The sequence below is a fragment of the Salarias fasciatus genome, chromosome 17, assembly GCF_902148845.1.
Source record: "Salarias fasciatus chromosome 17, fSalaFa1.1, whole genome shotgun sequence".
NCBI classification, from domain to species: domain Eukaryota; kingdom Metazoa; phylum Chordata; class Actinopteri; order Blenniiformes; family Blenniidae; genus Salarias; species Salarias fasciatus.
In genome coordinates this window covers 14,959,406-14,983,274 of record NC_043761.1, presented here as the reverse complement: position 1 = coordinate 14,983,274, position 23,869 = coordinate 14,959,406, and the positions used below count along the sequence as shown (strand labels likewise).

Below are 23,869 nucleotides of genomic sequence, written 5' to 3'. Positions count from 1 at the left end.
GACAGCAAGTGGATTTCCAAGTGGCAATTAAATCTCAAGAGAAATTACAAATCATCTCAATGTCTTATCTAAATGTTTTTTGTCTATAGTTCTTACTTTGGTTGACGATAAATTTATTTTAACTTGCTTAACTCTTAGGGAGAAACCAGACCTTTTTTAAAGGACATCATTAACAAAACTCTTCCAAAAAGTCGGAAACTCTCTGAAACAGTCTTCTCATGTCTCTGTTGTTGGTCCATGAATGAATTAACTGATTTTATCCACTGAAGTGTGAGTTCGAGATAATTGAACATATCTACTCTAATGGATGCTGCATCAGTATCATCTCCAGATGCTGCAGGGATTTTATATAATAAAAAACTCTTCGTTTATTAACTGAAGACCATCTTCATTAAATAGATGATCAGTCAGCACAATTTTAGTTGCTTTAATTGAGCTTAAATGTTTTGTTTGATGTGCAGAAAGTGTTTTTTTTTTCCCATATGAAAGTAAACTATGCCCTTGGTTGTTTTTCCATAAAGATGCTGCTGATGGAAAAAGCTCATTTCATTAAAACTGATTTTTTTTCTTCTTTCTTTTTTCTGGAGTTCACAGTGAACCCAGCATCGGTGCCTCAGGAGGAGTCAGTGCGGCTGGCTGAGGGACAGATGGAGTAATGTATAACCATCCACACCGTGAGTCAGTGGCAGCAGGCAGGGTGCGGATGTGCAGCCCCGCACGCAGCCTCCGGGTCCGATTCCTGATGCAACCAGAAGAAAGGACGGTCTTTAACAACCCCCGACTCCGGAATTTACACCTTTTCTCACTTTTTCTTTACACTTTAACTTGGCGGACGTGCGACTCGGCATGGATGCATTTCTCATCCTAATAATCATTAAAGAAAAAAAAAACATACATGACTGAAAGTCGTTGTTTCTTGGGGTTAAAATGATCTAACCTGTTGTTCCAGTTAATATTAAATCATCCTCTATAGCCTGACACTCTGGTAGAGAGAGGATTTAGATGTTTGCAGCCATCATGATCAGACTTGTATTAAGTTATTTCTGGGTCCCTCCCTTTCCAAAAACGCTTTGGATCCAGTCCCGAAATGTTTGATCACCACAGTGATTCAAATGTTTTTCTCCCTCGACGAGCCACAAAAGAAATATTCAACGATCACTGAACTATTTCCTAAACGTGCATGACTCTTACAATAAAACCCCGTCGCTCAGTATCAGGAGCGATAAAATGAGGCAATATTTCATTATTTCTAAAAATAAAATCCCCCGCTAAGAGGCGCTGTGTGCGTGCGTGTGTGTGTGTGTGTGTGTGTGTGTGTGTGTGTGTGTGTGTGTGTGTGTGTGTGTGCGCGCGCGCGCGCGTGCGCGTATGTCGTCATCGCAGTCACGTTGCCTCGCGGGCGGGGTTAAATAGCGGATGTGTGCGCGGACCGGCAGATTAACGCGACCGGCCTCGCCTCGTGCAGACGCGCTTTGAGCAGCAGCAGCAGCAGCAGCAGCGGAGGAGGAAGAGAAAAGAGAAAAGAGAAAAGAGAAGCTCCGGTCTTCAGCCTTCAGCGCAGAAAGACTCAGTTCGCTTCGTTCCTCAGAAGAGTCAGTTTTATTTCTTCACGTCGGGACTTAAAGCGCTCCTTCCGGCCCTGAGGAATGCCCAGAGAGCTCACGCAGAACAGGATCCAAAAGATCTGGGTTCCCTCCAAGGATGACAAACGACGAGGTAAAACATTTTTCCTATTTTTATTTTATTTTATTTTATTTTATTTTATTTTATTTTATTTTATTTTATTTTATTTTATTTTTGGTCATTTAAACCATCCATTCAACCATCCATTGGTGGTCTCCATCTTTACGTCACGGCCATCCCCCTTAAATGGAACTCGCGTCACCATGGTTACCGGGGTCGGACGCTTTGAAGTCGCTCTCTGATTGGTCCGTGCGCAGCGCGTGTGAGCGAAGCGCTTCTCCAGCGAGGCGAGGAAGAAAAGTTAGACAAAAAAAAAAAAAGCCTTTAAAATGGCTAAAAACACTTTCTCTAAGCGGTTCTACCCCAGAAAATCTTTTTACAGAGAGAGAAAGCTCGTACTTTCACCGTTTTCGCAGGACGGAATGAGAACTCTCACTTTACACCATCCAATTCAAAGATGATAATCAGATTAAAACTGATTAAAAGTTATAAAAGAAATCTAATCTGTGTTCACAATCCTCTCTTAAACTTTATTAGTCACTGATGAATGTTTACCGGTCAGTAGGTAATAAAAAGAAGAAGGTTTGGACTCTTTTAGCTCCAGTGAACAAGCACAATGAGCTAAAACTCACCTTTTTATTCAATATTCTCACATTTTCCATCCAGATCTCTTCATAATTTCTCCTGTTGCCAGAACCCAGTCATTCTACATCCACCTCACTACATTGCAGCCCTATCCTACATTACTTGGGTGTATTTTTGTCAGAACGTATGTGCTGAAAGTGCTTCTATACTTTTTTTTTCAATGCAACTTCAACCTTTAATAACTGTCGGTTATTTGACATTGCATTGGTGCAGAGAAGGCCAGGTCAGGAATAAGTGGCTTGCTGGTGAATCCTGTTTTAACGTCATGGGAGCCACTGGATTGACTTTTACTTAGTCGCAAAGCTGTGAATAAACTGAAAATGTTACTCGTGGTTGTGGAAAGTACACATGGTAAATCCTGCCAGCTGTGACAGGAGCAAGGTGGTTCAAGTTAAATTAATTAGCCTGATTAGAAGTGATGCACAGAGGTTCGTTTGATCTGTTTTCCGTTTCAGTAACGTGGCTCCTGTGTTGTGGAAACAAGATTAGCCACAGTGATTTCAAGGCAAATTGCAGCAGTCAATGACCGATTTCCTCAGATATTCACAGAGGAATCTAGATAAAAATGACATGCAGCGAGGCTGTCCGCCTTTTCCAGTAAGGAGCGTGTGATACTGTCTCTGCAAAATCAGTGCCCTACATTCCTGAGCCGTCCCTGGTAACATGAGGCGGCCTGCCGAGGCGGCGGACGCAGCGTAAACCCTCCGGTCGGCCCCGGGGAGCAGGGTTACTGTACGCTAGACGCTGAAACGGACACGTGCTGGGTCTGCCGCCGTGGCAGAAGTGGGTCAGGTGCACAGCGAGGTGGAAGTAAAAGGCAGGCGGCGTGCTCGATGGGATGTTTTGAAGATGTCAGCGGGTTCATCGTAGGCTGCAGAGCATTAAGTGAAACGTGAGAACGGTGAAGCTACTGACCTCTTTTTTTTTTTTTTTTTTCCTAGCCTTGTTAACATGGATAGTTGTGATGATATATTATGCATCTCTCTCCTCAACAGCTGGCGCCCCCAACTTTGCCAACCCGCCCACCGTCATCGTGATGGTGGGCCTGCCGGCCCGAGGCAAGACCTACATGTCAAAGAAACTCACACGCTACCTCAACTGGATCGGCATGCCCACCAAAGGTACCAGACCCTCCTCCTCATACATCTTGTTCCCTAGCTAGTCAAAAACTGACAGTTTGTTCTGATAAAGAACTTCTTTTTTAATCAAAATGTTACTTGTGACATTGTGTTCTTATTTTTTTTTCCCCTCCTCTTTAGTCTTCAACGTAGGGGAGTACCGCAGGGAAGCGGTCAAGAACTACAGCTCCTACGACTTCTTCAAGCCTGATAATGAATGTGCTGTGAAAATCAGGGAGTGAGTATCTACACACACACACACACACACACACACTTGCAGAATTTCAATGACCCTCATTGTAACCAGCATGATTTCTGTCCTCCAGGCAGTGTGCCTTAGCAGCCTTGAGGGACGTCAAGTCCTATTTGAAGGACGAAGGAGGACAAGTGGCGGTAGGTTTCCCATCATGCACCTCCCTCTTTTCTCAGATATTGTCCACATAATGGAAGGGCATCATCTCACAAAGCTGTTTGATCGATTTTCAGGTTTTTGATGCCACAAACACGACAAGGGACAGGCGAGACCTGATCCTCAAGTTTGGCAGTGAGAACAGTTTTAAGGTAGAAATCCGGCGAGTGACTGGATAAACCAGAGCCTGACATCGGTGTGACGCAACACTCTGAAACGGCTTCTCCTGTTTCTCTCTAGATCTTCTTCATCGAGTCTGTGTGCGACGATCCCAGCGTCATCGCGTCCAACATCATGGTGAGTGACCGACACGACCTCACACTGCATCCACGACCCTTTGACCTGCTCCAGATGTTCACCGCTCTCCGGCATCAGGCGCGTTCTCTGCCGTCTGACCCGCTTCCTCCCTGCACAGGAGGTGAAGGTGTCCTGTCCCGACTACCGGGACTGCAACAAGACTGAAGCCATGCTGGACTTCCAGAGGAGGATCGAATGTTACAAAACCAGCTACCAGCCCCTGGACCCTGATGAGTACGACCGGTAAATCCTCGCCTCTGACGCTGTAGTCTCGTCTCTCATTTGAGGCTTTAGACGCTCAACTCACCACATCCTGTTTCCTCCTTCCAGGGATCTCTCCTTCATCAAGGTCATAGACGTGGGTCGCAGATTCCTGGTCAACCGAATCCAGGACCACATCCAGAGCAAGATCGTCTACTACCTGATGAACATCCACGTCCAGCCCAGGACCATCTACCTGTGCCGCCACGGCGAGAGCACAGACAACCTGGAGGGGCGTCTGGGAAGCGACTCTGGACTCTCCTCGCAGGGAAAACAGGTGTGGACAAGACCCCGAAGTAGATCATGCAGAAGGAAAACCTGAGGAGAGTACCTCTCGAGTAGAAGAAATGCTAATCTAGCTCTGCTCCGCTGTAGTTTTCGGCCGCCCTGGCCCGGTTCGTGGAGGAGCAGCAGCTGAAGGACCTGAAGGTGTTCACCAGCCAGCTGTGCCGCAGCATCCAGACCGCCGAGCACCTGGGCATCCCGTACGAGCAGTGGAAGGCCCTCAACGAGATCGACGCTGTGAGTGCGAAACGCCTCCCGACGCCGCGGCACAAAACTCCGCCCACCGTCACAAACCTGACCCCCTCTCGCTCTCCCCTCAGGGTGTGTGTGAGGACATGACGTACGACGAGGTGAAGGAGAAGTTCCCCGAGGAGTTTGCGCTCAGAGATGAGGATAAATACTACTACCGCTACCCCGCTGGAGAGGTACTGAAATCAGATCATCCGCGAACGATTAAACACACATACACACAAACTGCAAAGAGCGTGTGCTAAGTGGTGTGTTTGTGAATGCAGTCCTACCAGGACCTGGTCCAGCGCGTGGAGCCGGTCATCATGGAGCTGGAGCGCAGCGAGAACGTCCTGGTGATCAGCCACCAGGCCGTCATGCGCTGCCTGCTGGCGTATTTCCTGGACAAGAGTGCAGGTCGGCGCTACATTTCGTACACAAACCTGCAACCTGAATGCTACGGATAGGAGTTTGCTGAAGTCCTCCGTCTGTCTCCTCCAGACGAGATGCCCTACCTGAAGTGTCCCCTCCACACCGTGCTGAAGCTCACCCCGGTGGCGTACGGCTGCAAAGTGGAGTCCATCTCTCTGAACGTGGAGGCGGTGAACACCCACAGGGACAGACCAGAGGTGACGGACCGAAGCCGCTTTTAACCGCCGTTCCAGTTTGTTTGATCCCAGCGTCTGACGGATGTCTCGTTTCCCCTCCAGGAGGTGAAGAGGGGTCCCGGCACCCTGATCAGAAGGAACAGCGTGACTCCTCTGACCAGCCCGGAGTCCAACATCAAGAAGCCCCGCATCGACGACCTGGACGAAGCCCCCATCGAGAACCTGCCGGTTGCCTCGCTGGCCCTCTGCAGCCCTCCTCATCTGCCTCTCGCCCTCACTGGACAGGTGAGCTCGCTGGAAGCACTCGAGATTCTGCTCTTCCTTGACACACACACACTTCCTGTTTCGTCTGCATGCTTCTTCACTCACTCGTTTCTCGTCTTCTCCTCCTTTCCTCTGCTCCTTGCAGCACTGGCTGGGCAAAGTCTGCCTGTAAGTATTTGCTCAGTTCAGGCTCGTTTCTTCCTCCTCTTCTCGTTTCTTCATGCTGTCCAGCATTTCTTTTCCTCAAACTTCCTGAATACTGAAATCCACTTTTCCTGTCATGACTATGAACAATTGATGACAGATTTATATTAACACACCGCTCTATTAGTGAGCCAGAGTGACTCATGGGAAATCTCCTGGAAGCGATGGAAAAGAAAAAAAAAAATAGCAGTGTTTATATTTGCTCACAGGAAACTCCCACTTCCCAGTTTAGCATTCCTGTGATTCCTGTGTGTCGTCATCTTTTACTATCTGCCGGTTTCTCTCCGCCCCCCCTCCGGCTGACTCACGGCTGACTGTCCCTGTTTTTGTGTGTGTCTGCTTCGTTTCTGCTCGGTCTCGTGCCGCCTTAAGGCGCGCCATCCTTCATTACCTAAAGGTGGTTTTGCTCTTAGTCGTTCAAAGGTAAATCGCACGGCTCCGCTAGTCGCTTGGTAGTCCTGCCCGCAGCCACGCCTCACACAGATAACACACACACACACACACACACACACACACACACACACACACACACACGTCACGGTTACTAAAATAATCTACTTTAATTCATCACTAAATTATTGTATTTAAAATGAAGAGGCAGCAAATTCTGGTACGACTTTGAGAGATTTCCTGAGGAAAATTCTCATTTGATTTAAAAAAAACAAACCAAAGCAGGTGAATTCCTGTGCCGGTGTGTGTTTCTGTTGATGGGAGGTGACGGTTTGCATATTTCAGATGCCTGGGTTCAACACACCTGACTGTCCTGAATGCCGTGTTATTATCTCTCCCACGTACCTGGGGTTTTGACTCATTTTGAGGCAGCCAGGTGTGTTGAGGCAGGTAAACCGGCGGGTGTCTGGCATAAAGCCCGATTTAAAAGCCGTCATTAGCGAAGCGGCGTCTTCGCCGTTTCTGCTGGCGCGGTGGAAACGCATGAATAACCCTGCAGGTTCTCGCCAGGCTTCATTCATAATCACCTGAGGATTAACCCCCGGAGCAGCAGGCACAGCAGCCCGCTCTCACACACACACACACACACACACACACGCTCCGCTGCTTCCCACACCCTCTAAAAATAACAGACAGGAAATTAAGACGCCCAAGAAAACTCAGGTGACATAACCTGCGGTTCAGGCCGCCGTTCGCCCCCGGGGTGCGTTCCCGCCGTAGCGCTGGCTAGCTGTGTTGTGTTGTTGGTAAACAGTTGGCAGTAGTTAGGCGTGATCGTGAAGGGAGGAACGCGGCTGACGCCTCTGTTTCTCGTGTGTCCGCAGAACCTGAGGAGGAGCTCGGCGGGCCGCCGCGACGTCCTGCAGCACTGCCAGTGAGGCCGGCGGGGATCGCCAAGAAAATAAAGACTCTAAATAACATGAAACAAGCAGGAAAAGTCCAAATCAAAGAGTTACTGTGCCGACTACTGTTCAAAGGAGGATGGAGGATTTTCTTTCTTTTTTTTTTTTTAAATCGTTTTTGATAAATCTGTATTTTTGAGGTAAATGTTACCGTCTAATCTGTTGAATCATTGATCATGTAACTCATCTCCAGATTTGATTTCCCCACCTTGAAGTCGTGGTTGTAACTGAAGGATGTTTCTCTTTGATCGACTACTTCACGCGAACCTGCTCTACGAATAAGCGATATTTTGCACAGTGGTGAAACATTTAGTTGATTTTGTTTTTATTTTTGTGTTTGTCATGTCACACGGTGATAATTGGAGGTTTGATTTCGCCGTAGAGTGCCTGTAGTGCTTGTTTCGCAAGCCTGATGCCACACACACACACACACACACACACACACACACACAACATGAATCATTACAACTTAACTCTCACTAGTTGAATGTCTGTTGTTTAGTGTCGGCGCCGCATCACGGGCCGTCACGGGAAAACTCTTATTTTGCTGTCGTTGTCTGCTGCGCACAAAACTGAAGCACCTGTCCTTTTTGTTTTTTGTTTTTCTGAAGATTGCGTGCTTTAAATAATTCCTCTGTAAATGTTTAGTGTACATACGGTGTGGCTGGGATGGGATTTCACTGTAAGTCGTTTTGTACCGACGTGTCGGGACTGAATGGAGAAGGAATTTCTCAGAGAAATGATTTGTTAATGTTTGCTTGAGATACTTGAAATTTCTGTTTTGTAAAAAAAAAAAAACAAACAAAAACAGGTTTTTAATAAATTCTTTATTTATTTGTATGTAGTTCTGATTGCTTGGAGGCGCCTTGTATAAATCCGAGGACTATGCACCAGACTATGTTGTACAGGTGATTATTTTTTCTTTGTTTTATTTTATTTTTTGATCTGGACCAATAAATTCACTCAGAGAAAATGCAAAGTGCTGCAGTGTCATTCTCTCCTGGTCATGTGGAGGCTTCATATCCACAGCATTCCTTTCTGCTGCCTTTTATGGCGCGAAGCCGCGGCCTCCGGCTCGCCTTCAGCCGACATCTGAGTCACGCGGCGTGAGCCGCTTATCGGGCCCGCACTGACGCGCTTCTTCCAGGAGTTGCAGTGAAAGTGGGTAGAGTTGCATCTCTCTGACTCGCAAATACAGGAAGTCACACATAGAGGAAGAAATTCCCAGTTTGATGCTAAAGAGTAAAACAGTTGCTACAGGAAATAACTACAGTCTCAACATAAAGCCAATTTTTATGTAACGGAGTGCAAAATTCAATAACATCTCATAAACTCAATTCAGATTTCGGTCGCAGGTCTGTGTCCATCACAGAGTAAACAAACAAATTCCCTCTGCAGGCAAATTTCAGAGTCGACGCTCTATCGCAGGCCGATGTTTTTGTGGCGTGCACGCCCAGGGGAAAACAAGCAGGAACATTCTCTCTGTGCATCCTCCCTCACATTCAGCACACGCCAGTGTTGACTGAGCCGACCTGCAGGGCGTTTCTGTGTCCGGCCTTTAACCTCTCCCACAGCTGGGGCTCATGTCCAGGGCCGTTTTCTCAGAGAAGCTGCTGCAGGTTTGTCCTGCCGAGGCGCCTTGTTCAATGCAGACGTTCTGAGACACGCTGAAGTGTCTCATTCCAAAAATCAGAACTTCAACAGTCACTGGTTAAGGTCATTTTGTGACATTTCAACTCATAGGAATCCTGTAAATATAAATTTAGACTTTGTGTCAGCAGATTCAGGAACACTTCATCTCCTCTCTGGCTCGGGGTTCGCCAGATGAGCGTGGTATTTCCTCTGGAGTGACTCACGAGTCTGGGCTGGCTCTGTGGGCAGAGAGGCGATGTGGCTGCAGTCAGGTACGCCACTCGCCGCTCCGCCTCTCTCATGCCCGCCCGCTTTTCACACACACACGGATGCACTCCCTTCTGCTTTGCATTCTGACTCCACGAGCTGCCTGAGCGTCTTTCCGCATCACTTTTGCTCTCTGTGGTGATCTTAATGTGAGGTTGTGACTACAGCTTTTTGCCTCTAGCAAGGGTTTCTAATCCTGGCATGTGTGTGTGTGTGTGTGTGTGTGAGTGTGTAATCACTGTGGGAGAGAGGAGTTGCTGCGTCAGGCTTCTGAATGGTCGGCGCTAACAGGCCGCGCTAAGCCCGCGGCTCCACAAATAGTCGTCTAATGCCGCACTGACGAAGGAGCGGGTGCGATCCCAATCAGCCGGGTTACACAGAGAACATCACACGCTGGCCCAGTTGATCAGAGACGAGCTGAAAAACTCAGCGGCGGAGGCTTTTGGACGGTTTTCGAGTGTCTCATCCACTGTGCTGACTCAGCAGCTGGTCCTCGGCCTGCACGGCTCTCTCCGCTCCCCCCACACCACTTAGACTAAAAATAACTTTATTTTTATGATTATGCGTGCACGCACGGCCAGAGACAGACCCAAAAGTGAACCTGTTGACCCGCGTGGACGCTATAAAGCCGCCATTCTCACAAGGAGACGCGTCTGCCGTCTCCATGCAAATGCAAGAAAAGGCCGAGACAATGTGACTTTTGTGCTTCTGCACAGAAAACAGTGGAGAGCAACTCTGAGAGCGTCGGGGTCGCGATCGAGGGGGTAAGATCACAGATCCAATCAGATAAACTGTGTTTGTCTCTGCGGGATTCTCGGCCACATTAAAAGGAGACGATTGAGGCGAAGCAGGGATCTGGCATGTCCAGCCGGGCCCAAGGTCAACCCGGGACCCGCTGGACAGATTATTTCTCTCGCTGATATAATTCCAGACTGCCAGCCCCGTGTGGAGTCGCTGGAACATGGACAGACTGCAAAATAACAATTAAAAACAGATACTATATACTGCAGCTGTTGTTTATAGCGTGTTGTTCTTTGCAGGCATGTGTGTGTGGTTTCATTAAAAAGACAATAAACAGCACCAAGTGCTCCTGACATGTCTGTGTCAAAGGTCATTGTTTTCTAAGCGTTACCATGGAAACGTGAAACACTGGAAACGCCGTCCACACCGGGCCGAGCAACTGATTTCATAACAGTCGATCCAGTACGGCTACATTCTTACAAGCGATTCTCTGTCCCGAGGGATAAAATCAGGTCACTTTGTCTCAAAATTCTGACACAGTGACCCAAACTTTCACAAATCACATGCGTTGTTTCATAATGAGAGGCCCAGAGCGTGGTGTGTGGCGCGGCGCGCCGTACCTTTGTGCCCGCATTGCAACATCCACACTTGATACAACTTTATGCTTTTATGATTATTGGCAATCGGCAATCAGCGATCACGCATCGTCTGTCGGGCTCGTGACTGGAGGGTTCACCTGTTCGACCTTGAGACGTGAAGACACATTCCAAGAAGGCCTGAAGTAGGTCAGACCGGCTCGACGCAACAGGCTGCAACCCAAAGAAATCCAACAAACCTTTTTAAGGCCTCATTTTCCTGCAAGTCTACTTTGTTTCTGGTTTCCAGGAATCATCTTCTGGTGCGTTTTGTTTGGTGGAGAATGCATCACCCGCATTATCGGTGCGGCGGAGGGAAAACTCATCCCCCTCTCTTTGTGCGCGGCGCATTGACGGGGAGCTTTCGCCCTGAATGGGGAGGATAAGTCTTTCAGCGAGGCCCTGAATGGAGCGGAGCAGATTAAATAGACCATGCGTTATCCCTGATTATGCCACCGTTGGACGGAAAGCCCTTTTACGTGATCCTCTGCATATTTCTACTGTACTGAGTCATCGTTCGGCCAATTATAAAAGTATGAGACGGCACCTTCACTTTGAGGGGTCGTAATGTAAATAACATACGAACGATAAAGGTTTCGAGGACTGGTTTTGTTTTGGGTCAAGTCTGTGACCAGTTTCAGTTTTACACTGGATTTAAACTCAGTACCTGTTTCCTATAAAGAGCAACTTACTGCAACTCGTCTCCTCGTCACTTCACTTTCTGTTTTTACTGGAACGATTCTCTAGAATTGCAACAGTGTGTTTTATTTGAATAAGTCTTTTTCTTGGTAAAACCCCTTTCGTGTGCAAGTAACTTACATTTATTCCAAACTGACGGTGTTAAGTTAATGGCATTAGCAGAATATGTCTTTATAGTGGTGCTAAATAAGTTGGACAGACCACCAGTGCATTACAAAGCTGCCACAAGCAATTAAAAGGCTCCGATTCATAATTTATCTTATAATGTTGAAGAAACCAACTTTGTTTTCTTGAGAAAAAGGGAAAAATAACTCGGCATCACTAGAAAACCCACTGAAATTAACTCATTTTCAGTGCGAAATGGAGGAAATACACAATTCTTTATTCTAAATATAGAATACAACCATATTTTGTGCAGAATTTGTCCTGAAATGCATCTTTTAGACATGGATGCATCCTTCTGGGACTAAACCCAGAGAAGATCAACACCCGGATGAGGTCAGGCAGACGGAGATCTACAGCTGGATTTTAAACCAGGATGTTGCGGACAGAGAAGTCTGCAGGGAGTCTAAAATACCCCTTTCATCTCTCTTCTTCTTCTTTGTCCCCCTTTAAAGCCAAATCTCCTGACGTTGTTGTGCATGACACTGGAACCGAGAGCCTCCCCTGCATACAGCACTATCAGATTTTGGGAGGTGAGATCTCCTTTTGTCTTCCAGCGGGGGCCGTGAGACGTCTGGGGACAAAAGGGAGGGTCAAACCGGGGGACGAGGGAATGCAGGGACAATCAAATGAGAAGGCAAGGTTTCAGTTATGTTATGAAGTACAAAAGAAGCAGTGATCATAAAAACTGTGCACATCAGAAGAGTGAAAGTGGAGAAGAACCCTTCCAGGAGAACTGAGTGACGGCCTTCTTAAGGGAGGAGCAGAGTGTGTCGGGAGGTGTTTGCAGCTGAAGTGTGTGATATTTGAACTGGAATGGTAACAGTGAGGGAGCTTAGTGTGGTTGTGTAACTTCCTCCACTGTGTTTACTCATAGCTGTGTACCTTTTTTTTCCCCCCTTTAGATCTGTTGTTTTAACGTGATGTGCCTGAGAAGTTCCCTGCAGCTGCACGCTGAGCTCCTGTCACAAAAAAACTTATTTTACTGCATTTTCAGCAGCTCCAGGGTCTGTTGTCATGTAAATGCAAACCCAAACCACTAAAGGTTTTTTGTTTTCACTTGAAAACATTATTGTGTGAATGAGGACTTTCCATCCAGACTTTCCCTCGTCCAGCTGCAGCAGAGAGAGAAGCGGAGTCAAACCAGGAATCCAGAAGGTCGCTGGCAGTGGATCATCTCCTTCCCGCCCGGCACAAATAGGCACCAGATTAGTCATCTGACTGAAAAAGAGCTAAACCTGAAAAGGAAGGAGACGTGCCAGCGGCTCGGCGCTCCTGACATCATTAGACGGCAGCGGCTTACTTCCTGTTATATCGCTGTCCCTAAACCCTCGGCCAGTTAATGGGTTAAAGAGAGCCGACTAATAGGATCGCGGCCGGCCGTGGACACAGCGACGTGGAGGTGGGCATGAGAGGACGATGGGAGGACAGACGATCGATGAGGGAAAAGTTGAGAGGACAGAAGAAAAGTTGCAGTCAGCTCAGCTGTGAGTGAACGTGAGCTCACTCCTCCTCTTTTTCCCCTCCGCCCTGGCATGGATATTAGATCCAGGAGATGTGATGAAGCTCACGTAGCCTCACCAGCTCAGAGAGGGCGGCGAGGAAGAGAGGGACAAGTTTCAGCACGGGTGGAAGAGTTAACCACAAACTGGCACAACAACTTCCAAGTCACGTTTTAGAAAAAAAAAAAAATAATAAAAAAAAAAAATTGTGGGTTGTGAGAAACCAAGAAATAGCTGCAAGACGCTCAACTGTTCAAACACAGCTGCAGGAAGTAGAGGAGAAAAAGCATTGATCGATCGAGTAAAATGAAGAGAGCGACTTCTTCCATGGAAACACGTCATTTTCAGCACGTTGCTGTGTGAACGTGAAACTTCTCACCTCACCTCTAAGGATCCATTTTCATCACTAATCTTAAAACGGATTGTTATTGTCATTCCTTGGGGATTAGGGTTAGGGTTAGACTTCGCTCCTGTTTTTGATGTTGCCACTTTACTGTTCACGCTTTATGTCTTTATGCCTATTGTACAGCCCTCCGTTTCATCTGTTTATAAAGAGCTGTATAAATGAAGTTCAGCTGGAGGAGCGCACGTGTGGCCCAGTGACCCAGCAGCAGCCTCTTTATGAACCATCACTGAACCAGAAGCAGATTCAGCTATTCGCTCAGCCAGCTCAGCAATGCAAGCTGAAAACCGTGGACCCTTGAGCAAGGCCTTTGACCTCCATGTGAATCATTACAGGAGGCTTAAATCTGCTCAAATGTTTAGATGATATCTCTTTATTGGCAAAAATGTGTAAATGGACTGAAGATTTTCCTGATTGAGCATCAGTCCCACTTAACATGGAAGTAAATTTGTGCAAAACCAATAATATCCTGACGCGTAACTGTGATTATTCATTATTTTACACAAGTTTATCATTGGAAAAGTACCATCTCATCAGCCTGGCTGTGAGTCAACGTGTGTGTGTGGACGGACTGTGGGCAGCAGTGTGTGTTTGGACAGCACCGGCTGAGGAAAAACCCTGGAATGAATTGGATTTGCTTCGGTCTGCGACCCAGACGGATGCTGTGACGAGTCCCCCGCACACCAAGAGCTCTTTGTTTCTGGACGTGTGTGTGTGTGTGTGTGTGTGTGTGTTTGCGGACTTGCGTGCGTGTTACGGACAAAGCTTGAGGACCGAGCCAAGTCGATGGGGGTTACATAATCGAGTGGATAATACAGCAGGATTATGAAAACCTACAGTCCGGGCAGCCGCCGCAACGGTGAAAAGACGGACTGCATTCTGAAAACACGATGGCGGAGCTCTTAAACACGTTGTTTTTGGTAGAAACACATTACGGCCACAGAGCAAACTGCAGGAGAGCTTAGGCGGGCGGAGTCTCAGCCGATTGGCAGCCTTATGTCACCGAGCCGGAGCGCTCCTGGAGCCAATTGTGCCACTCGGTTTATTCTGTGTACCAACAACAACGGCTCGCTGTTTACACTTCAGGCCTCCAGTTAATGACCTTATGCAACCGCGGCGCAGCAGGAGCCTCGCGCTGCCAGAGTCTGAGTCCAGGCGGCAGGTGGGTCCAGGACGAGGTATCAGGGTCAAGCGTGAAAAGTGAAGTTTGATGCATCCGATCATCTTGTCTCACACACTCTTCACACACTTGAGCCATATTCAAAAGACTGCTTGAACTTCCTGAATGACTATACTGTGGTTGGCGCCGACCGCGGCGTTTCCGCAATGTGCTTCCTTCTCATAAGTTCACGCTTCTCTGCCAAGGAAGGCGACGCCTGCTTCGTTGCAGAACGTCTTTCATCTTCAGGGTTGCAGCATGCTGGGTGTGTTTTAGAATATGTCCAAAATGAGCAAACCAAGGTCCACACACAGGTCGATTCCTGTTAGAGGGGGACTTTCTTTATGGGTTTGCATGTTCTCCCTGTGCGTGGGTTTTTCTCCAGGTACTCCGGTTTCAGAAAGTCTCATCATGGCTCTATGGAATCTCATATAACTGTATTGATTCAATTCATAAGAAATAAATGATGGAGCAGCGCCTTTACAGGTGTAAACATGATCTGTTGCCTCTTTTCTGACCTCTGTCTTTGACGTCGCTCACGAGAAAGGTGAACTCTCACTTCACGGTGACCTCCAGCGGGGGGACATTTGATGTTGACAGTCTTCCCTCAGAAAGTCCTGACTTTGCAACATTCTTGGTTTCAAAATCAGTTGAGTCACTGCAGTAATCCTGGCAGCCGCTGACTGACCGGCTGGCTGTACGTGCAGCCGGGCATCGAGGTGCCGGATGAGAGAGGAAGACTGGAGGATAGTGTTGAGGCGCCGGCGTTGAGCGGTGTGTCGCTGATCCAGATTCGCCCGGCGCCTTGACGGCTATGCGGCAGAACAGGAGTAAACATCGTTTTGTTCTCAGACCTCATTGTCCCAAATAAAGCTGAATTTTTCAAGCCTGACACCACAATGCGTGACTCCCGTCCTGACCTCCGATTCCCTCCGCCGTCTGCGTCACAGGTTCAATTCCCCAAATCACTCTGATTCATCACAAAACACTCGTATTGTTTGGATCGACAATGCAATTTACGCATCTCTTCGAACAGGAAACTGTGAGAAACACAACAAAAGTCCAAAATCGGATTAATGTGACGAAGTGAATGATGGTTCTGAGTTGAGTTTCTTTTGCAACAGTCTCCAGTTGCGCTGTTAAATTCCCAGTGTTGTAACATCACACTTCTCTAAACGTGTGTTGTGACGTCTCCGCTCAGCCGCCGTGTGACCTCTGGATATAAACAAGTCTTCCAGCCACGGACGGGGCAGGCGGGGGTTGTGTTTCCTCCATTTATTGCATGACGCCACGACCAATGTGACCACGGTCGCACCTCAGTCACGGATTTGAAAAATAGCCCAGAGCCGAGCTCTGAACCGGCTCAGTTAATCTGCTGTTCACACACACTCACACACACACACACACACACCATCAGCATCACAGCAGGTGGATCGGTTCGAGGGAACTTTTAGCCTCTGTGATCCGCTGTCCTCTGAACTTTGGGGCAGTTCTAATGGCGTTACCATCAATCCTCTACGGATGTGTTTTCTATCCGAGTTCATCCTCAGCTCAGCCTCACGATTTAAGCATATTGTTTCTTTGTTTTAAATCAGATCTTTGTTTAGATGCCACAAGAAACTTCTGAACTATTTTTTATGTGTAATATATAGGGAATAAAACTGCGAGAAAACATTTTCCCACTTAATTTAAGGTACTTTTACCTTGAAAAAAAAAAAACTGCCAATAGAACAAGTCAAAATAACCTCGATTTAAAATGCATTGTCTTAAAATATCTTGCAAAATATACTTTTTTAAGTGGATTTATCTAAAATCAAGACATTTTGACTAAAAACAGGACACCGTTTTCAAAATGTTGCCGTGTAAACGCAAGCTGTGTTTTCACTTGAAACGTTGTCTGAAGGTCCTTCTGTATTTCACCCACATGCAAAACTAAAAACAAACTTTTCACTTCCTTGCTCCTGAAAGCACCGGTGCACCGTATATAAGCTGCTCTCACGCAGAACGTTTTTCTGCTTTTAACAGCCGAATATCCTCTTAATGCCCGTGGCACACTGACACGACCCGGATCACTGCGACTGAACCATTAAGCACAACGCGGCAGAAATCGAACACGGCTCGGCTCCGAGCCAGGGAAACCTCTCTGAGATTATAAAGATTACATAAAACTCTACAGATTTCTCTTTAAAAACCCTGCGTTCAGTTCAAAAACCTACGCGGTTGAATAACCAAACATGCAGGTAGAGGAGACTTTATATTGTGGAACTACAGAAGGACATCTGCAATGAAGTTATAATCACTTTGTGATCATAAAGGTATATAAAGTTTATTGATATATTGTATCCTGATGACCTCCAATGTCTTCTGACAGATAGTTACACAACTTGGGTCAGCATGAGGACTGGAAATGTATCTGCTGTGATAAGAAACGAGCGAGCTGAAGGGAAGTGGGCGCCGCGACCGAGCTGCTCAGCTGCATGTGGCGAAGCATGAGTGAAGACGTGACGCAGGAGGACTCGTTCTCTTTCAACAGATGGTAAAAAAAAAAATGTTGAGATGGAGTGCTGTCTCTGAAAGATTATTCCAATATCTGTACCGATTCATTTCACATGTTCTATAAAAGCAACAGGTTAAACTGAAAATGTGTTTTCAAGCTATAATAAGAGGAACACATTTGAAAAAAAAAAAGTCGTAATAGCTGATCAAAACTGAAAAAAAGGGGCGATAGCTGCAAGACCTCACACTGCACACGTGTGCAAACAATATAAACACACAATAAACGTCACTATAAAACAAAATGGTTTGTGCACGAACATTTATATGCACAAATGATGAAGCTGCACTGCTTTTCTGGGTGACAGTCAACTGTAAAACTACTAAATCTCAATGTGGCCCAGGACCAGGACCAGGACCAGGACCAGGACCAGGACCAGGACCAGCAGAATATGAACCGGGAGTCCTGACGCTCCAGAACCAAGCGTTGTTATTCTCCACCTGCTTTGCTCATGTGCAGCCACAGCGTTTTCACCATCTACGCAGAAACGAAGCCCGAGCATCTTTCAGACAGGTGTGTTTTCCATAATTTGAATGTAAAGTTTAAGAGCAACTGTTACGATTTCAATAAACTCCTTTTGACTGAAATAGGAAGCCTTATTGGATGATTTCCAGTCTTCTCCTCCTAAAATGGTCCAAATAGTCCTTCAGCATCGTTACTCCACATATTTTTTTAAAAACTGTTTGCATGAGGGTATTACGGGGCTTTCTCCCTAGAAACTGATAAAACTTCAGCTGATTTTAAGAAGTGACTCATTTATTAAACTAACTCACACTGTGGTGACAGAAGCTCATGCGATGTGTCACAGGAACACTGTGATATTATGTAATCTCTGTTCTCTCTGAAATTAACCATCACAGGATTCCCTGTATCAAATATCATGAACAAAAATAAATTTAATCGTGTGTTTTTTCTTCTTCCCCCACAGGATAATTGGTTGTTTTTCACACTTAGATAGCTGTTTGTCTGTGGGTGGTTAGTGATGCCGACAAACTAGTCCCTGGAAATGAGCACTTGCTTCCAGCGGTGATGTGACTGTTTGTTGTGTGATGTGGTGGGATGATGATTGCAGGTTCGGCGCGCCGGACGACTGCAGGGACGCTTGAATCATGCATCTGGAGGTTCAGTCACCTCTCGTGCACCAACGCCACACGCGGGGACACGGATCGCTCATCCGTGCAAGAAAAGCACAAGGAAAGGCTGGACCTATTCTAGCGTTCAACTCACTGTGTTTTCAGAAGGCACTTCAAGCACTTCTTTAAAACCTAACCAGTCATCTAGTCAGTCAGTTCAATCCAGATATAACTATGATTTAGTGTAGTAGCAATAGCATTTAAAGTATGCTGAAATGTAAAGTTATACTTATCTTCTGATTCATATTATTGTTCTTAGAAAGCACAAATTGCATAGAAAGCTGAAGCAGTGCTACAGTACCGCCCACTACTGTCAGAATCAAGTTAACTAATAAGTAAAAAAGGCTAAATTTAGGTAGATTTTACCAACAAGAAGATGGAAGTTCCTTAAAATGTCTGTAATTTAATACAAGAATTAAAAATTCTGAAAGAAAAGTTCCTCATAATGTATTTCCAGGTTCCAGTATTATATTGGATTCATATTAAATTGGGTAAAATGATTAATTTGAATATGGAAAAAGAAAGAAAAAGATTAAGGGGTATAAAGACAAAGCATAGAAGAAAAATATTGCACTTTTTTTGGGGTAATTATACTGCGAAAAGACATCAAAACACAATATGTATGCATTTTGCGTTAGAAAATCCTGAACGTTTCAACAGAGTTTTGTTGGTGCTGAGGCAACATGCTGGATGCTGCTGCAGACAGAAACACGCTGCAGGTCAGGGAACAGCTGTCATCCGTGACCCCGGTGGGCCCGTCTGCTGCAGCAGAGGTCACGGGTAATCTGCCCGAGTGACCGTCTGCGCTGCGATCGGCGCGTCCTGCTGAATTCATAATGCCGTCTAATCTGAAGCGAGCGCTCTGCTGACTCACAGCAGTCTGGAGGAGTGACAAAGAGAAAGAGGAGGAAGAAGAAAAGACCACCTGCTGCATCACTCTTCACACAAAGGAGTGAGTCACAGACTCATGTGACTGCCAGGAAGACCCTCTCAACTGGACTCTGTCAGGCTACATGTGAGGGAAAAGTGCGCCCTCTAGAGGCAAAACTGTGAAAAGGCGCATGCATCTGCCTTTATTATCCAGAGAAAACAATAGCGAAAGAAATACACAAGATAGAGTGACACAGTTAGACTAAATAAACTCACATATTAAGGACAGACCTTATCTGAGGCTATAAAAGGTGCTAACAACAAAAAGTGAAAGCGCGTTGCTGCAACTTTCAGTATTAGGAGACAGGTCACATTGCTCCTCCGCTGACCTGTCCCCTCATACTGAAAGTCACAGCAACTTCCCAGGTCATCAGGGGGGATTTCAGAGAGGCAGACAGGAAATGTGCTGAGTAAATAGGATTAAAGGTCAGCAGCAGGGAGCAGTGCATTAAGAGGAGAGCACGGCAGTGGGGTGTTCTGCAGAACAATGGGACAGGAGGATGAGGGGCCGAAATGAAGAAAAGAATTCAATTAAATCTGATATCAAAGGGCTTGATCCAATTTTTTTGACATGTTTCTTGGTATTTCTCACCAACAGAAATGTTCTTTGTTTGCACCTGAAATCAAGACTCAAAATATGATGAGGAATAAAACCAACAGCAATAAGCAGATATATTGATCATACCTTCCTTTAATTGATGCAGACAGCACGGAACAGAACCTCGTTTCACCTTCCAAGAGAACTTTGAAGCGTGCATGGCACGCCACCTGCTGGACATACAATATAATCCATCCGTCTCAGGCACAGGAGAATCCAGGATGGATTTCTGCTGTGACAGGACGGACCTGCCCCTGGCCCGCCGGCTTCCCTCGGGAGGTAACCACAGCCCTCCTGCAATCATCCATCATCTTCCATCATCCAGTCAGCTCTGTGAAACTCCTGTGTATATTATTTGTGTTTCTCACTTTTTTCTATTATATTATACATATGTATCTGTCTTAACTGTATATTTAAAATATATTTAATTTAGATCTGTTAGTTTATATCTGTTTTTTTAATTGTATCTGTCTTAAATCTATATTTAAATTATGTTTAATTATGTCGGTTAGCTTACTTCTGTTATTTAATTATATCTTTCCTATTTATCTTTGAATTAAATTAAAAATTTCTATGCATAGTTGGGCTTTGTAAATTTCACATTTCACATTTCTATTCCCTTTATCTTTCTTTTCTCTGTGCTGCTGGAACACTGCATTTCCGCCCTGTAGGACAAATAAAGGACTTTCAATCAATTCAGATCAATCTAAATTATTCAATTGTCTCTGTGTGATAACATGAGACAAGGCACAAATTAAATTTGATTTGTAACTGTAGATGGCATTTCTACATTTGCAAAAGAATAATGAAACACAATAGATGTATGACAATTCTGTACTTCCATTTAAAAGCTGCCTTTGAGTGATCAGGACTCTGTGGCTTCACGACTCACTTTGCACCAATATGGTTCCTTCTTTCTGTATGAAGATGCCCTTTAGAACTTCCCCGAGGAGTTTGCAACAATGTATCGTTTTAAATGACGTCATCATCTAATTTGACCTAGATATGCAAATGAGCCTCTATACAAATTATTAGATGACGTCATTTAGAACGTTCCTACGTGAGGAGTTGGCAACAATGTGTCAGTTTTAAAGGTCTTTTGTTTTTTGCAAAACACAATAAAGTGCATCATATTTAACTTAATCATTAAGCATTTAATGTAAATATTTATTTCACAATATTTGCTTTCATTTAAATCATTTTGACACTGTAATATGTACAACACAACTCAGCATTCAGTTCAGTTCAGCACCAATGAGGTTCCTTCTTTGTTTGCACAAGCTTCATGTCAGCTCAGGTGGACTTTGCAGGAGGAAAAATCATGCTGAAAGCAGGGAATGACAGTTCCTTAGCAGCAGCGCACCAGACTTTACCGGTATTTTTTTCCAGCGTGAGAAATACAATGTGTGGCGTGAGTGCATGCGTGACTGTCACGCTCAATGCGTGAGACTTGAGGCATGGGGCCGACTTGACTGTATGGCGATGCAAGCCGGGTAGTAGTGGGGCCCCATTAGGTAGGTTCCCGACGTTTCATTGTAATAACTGGTGAGTACTCGGAAAAGGGCCCCATGCGGGGGATTTTCGACACGCTCTCCTTGTGTAGCGCCTTTAATTTGTCATTGAAATTGTCTGATGCCAGCCGTCCCTCGGGGCCCCCTTCAGCTTGGGGCTGTGTTGCCTACCTCTGCTGGAAATGAATCTGTTTTGGTGATGGCATCATCTTTGCGGTAGTCGGCACAGAAACGAAGTGTTTGGTCAGATTTTGTCACCAAAAATGGGACGATGGCTGTGGATGAGTTGGCACATTTGACTTTGGGCTGCCTCAGGCAGGTAGAGGTGAGACTCCAGGTTTTCCAAATACAGGAGGACTGAACCTGTAGGCTCCCACAACCCGTCCTCCTCAGGACTATATGGCGGGGACACCACAGGGGAGGCACACAGCTCAGAACTCTGGGGGCGACATGCCAGGATCATCACCAGCAGCACGACGGTCTGACACTAGATGGCGCTATAAGGCTGATTAAAGAAGCAGGATGGACTTCACAAGTAAGGCAGGACTTGTAATGAACTGTGCAATATACAGAGGTCAATTATTTATCTGGTCGATCCATCTAGGACAAAAAGTTAACTTTATATATTCACCCCCAGCACGTTGTCTAAACTCCTGATGCAACTTTGCAAACAGTGAAACTCCAGAATAAAGCATCAAGAAGTTTGCAGGCATGCTTCCTGACTGCAGCAATGTGCTGTTTGCAGAGCGACTTCAGCCACTGTGAACGAGTGTTACATTCAATTATTTAATAATGGTCAATAATGGAATAAGATATTTCTGCTATTATTGGATTTTTTTGCCAATAACCCAATAAACCATTACACGAAGGACAGTATTGTGATAATATATAGACAGGACTACATTTCTTGCAGGTTTTGTGCTGTTTTCTTACCAAGAACAAACGTAGTGGATGGAGCAGTCATCACATTCTCTGGCTGTAAAAAGGCCTTTACTGTTTCATTACATTATTGGATTTATTACATTCAAAATCACTGAAATTATGACATTGCTGACAGATATTGCTTTATTGACCGTGATTCCATTATTGGTAGTTACACAGTTATGCGCTGACAGAGGACCCGCGGCTATGATCTCCACAGACGTTCGCTGCGACTCTCAATGTCCAGATCAACTGACACCAGAAAATTATATCTAACATATAGATAAGAGAATATTGCTTGAGATGCAGACATTAATAGCAATGTTTGCCTCTGTATTGATCTCTAAGAGAATGTGTGTGTGTGTGTGTGTGTGTGTGTGTGTGTGTGTGTGTGTGTGTGTGTGTGTGTGTGTGTGTGGTTTCATTACAGAACCATCCTACAGCGTCAACTCGCGGCCTGGCATGCTAACCACACTGTCTTCAGCCTTTCTTCCTCTCAGAGTTCTCTGACTTCTCCCAAAACCCAAAGACCTGCTTGTTGGGTGAAGTGGAAACTCTGACTGGAAATAGGTGTGTGTTTGTCCATGTGGCAGTGATTATCTGTTTCTCTCTCTGGGAGACGTGTAATGGACCCGGGAGGGGAAAGCCTGACCTTCAGTGTCAGCGTCAGACCCCAACCTGGATAAGGTGAATGAGTTACGCTGCAGATAGCGCGGCGAGTTTGTTTTTGCATGTGGTGGGCGTCACTTCTCATGACAGACTGATCCAGGTTGAAGGTTTGATCCCTGTTTGGCCTCCGCAGGGAGGAGGCCATGGCAGCACCGGGATGGAAGTATAAGTGGATTTGAACCACTTGGGTTTGTGGAGGTAACGTCATTCGTTCATCTTGCGGTCCGTGGTTGACTGGACTGAATAGATCATTTTTTATATCCTGCCATGTTTGTACAGCAGCCCACTATTAATAAACTACTAGATCCAAACAGCAAGTCTTAATGTTTGACTTCTGGAGCCATGATAGGTTCAATTACCAGCGTTGAGACAACAGTGTTGATTCGGCGTTTATTTGCTGACAGCTTGCAGCTTCAGTGTTGGACGCAGACAGATCCTGCGAGCCGACCCCCTCGGTTTGCCGATCTCGGCGTCGCTGCACCCCTCACCCTGTGGGATGCTGTGAACTGAACTCCAGCCCAAACACAAACCACCACGGAGAGATGTAGATCGTAGCGCGACGGGGAGAGCAGTGATCCAGTTTCAGAAATAAACAACGTAAACTCCAGACATGAGGAGCTGGATGCCGGTTTATGTTGCTTGGAGAGGAAGGAAAAACAAATGTTTGGAGCGATACTGCTGCTCGGTAAGCTGCGTCACAAGTTTAATGGGAATAAAGAAGATGGGCGTACAGAAATGAAATTCTTCACCAAGCAGATTTACTGTATAAATATTTTATGAGACAAGAAAAAACTCCAGATATTTTGGCCCTTTTACAGCAGCAGGTACAGCAGAGCCTGGAGGCCGACGGAGCTCCGCTCAACAGGCTTTCTTTATTTTTCTGTCAGTACATATCAGGCCGTGTGAATAGATCAGTACATAAAGATGCACTGTGGGAATCTCCATGTCCATAAATATTCTTTGATTACAAGTCTGTTTAAATGACTCATTTCATAACGA

The 23,869-nt window shown here is 45.9% G+C and overlaps 1 protein-coding gene across 2 annotated transcripts; it reads left to right on the top strand.

Annotated features, from left to right (window-relative positions):
* The first annotated feature begins 1,459 nt into the window (after window positions 1–1,459).
* Window positions 1,460–8,152, top strand: pfkfb3 (6-phosphofructo-2-kinase/fructose-2,6-biphosphatase 3). 2 transcript variants are annotated; one of them, XM_030113322.1, is made up of 15 exons: window positions 1,460–1,716; window positions 3,324–3,449; window positions 3,588–3,684; window positions 3,773–3,839; window positions 3,933–4,007; window positions 4,096–4,152; window positions 4,271–4,395; window positions 4,483–4,690; window positions 4,789–4,935; window positions 5,019–5,123; window positions 5,214–5,343; window positions 5,428–5,555; window positions 5,637–5,819; window positions 5,944–5,966; window positions 7,277–8,152. In XM_030113322.1, exons 1-15 carry the CDS (start codon window positions 1,647–1,649, stop codon window positions 7,281–7,283), a joined length of 1,548 nt encoding a protein of 515 aa, XP_029969182.1. In that variant the 5' UTR covers window positions 1,460–1,646; the 3' UTR covers window positions 7,284–8,152. The 2 variants fall into 2 exon arrangements, with proteins under 2 accessions (XP_029969182.1, XP_029969181.1); XM_030113321.1 differs by lacking the exon at window positions 5,944–5,966.
* Window positions 8,153–23,869: the final 15,717 nt, after the last annotated feature.

Excerpts from the sequence above, each read along its gene's own strand:
- pfkfb3 (XM_030113321.1), top strand. The coding sequence starts at position 1,647 with ATGCCCAGAGAGCTCACGCAGAACAGGATCCAAAAGATCTGGGTTCCC. Across the intron at positions 4,936-5,018 it reads CCCTCAACGAGATCGACGCT|GGTGTGTGTGAGGACATGAC; the intron begins GTGAGTGCGAAA and ends CTCTCCCCTCAG. Across the intron at positions 5,124-5,213 it reads ACCGCTACCCCGCTGGAGAG|TCCTACCAGGACCTGGTCCA; the intron begins GTACTGAAATCA and ends TTGTGAATGCAG.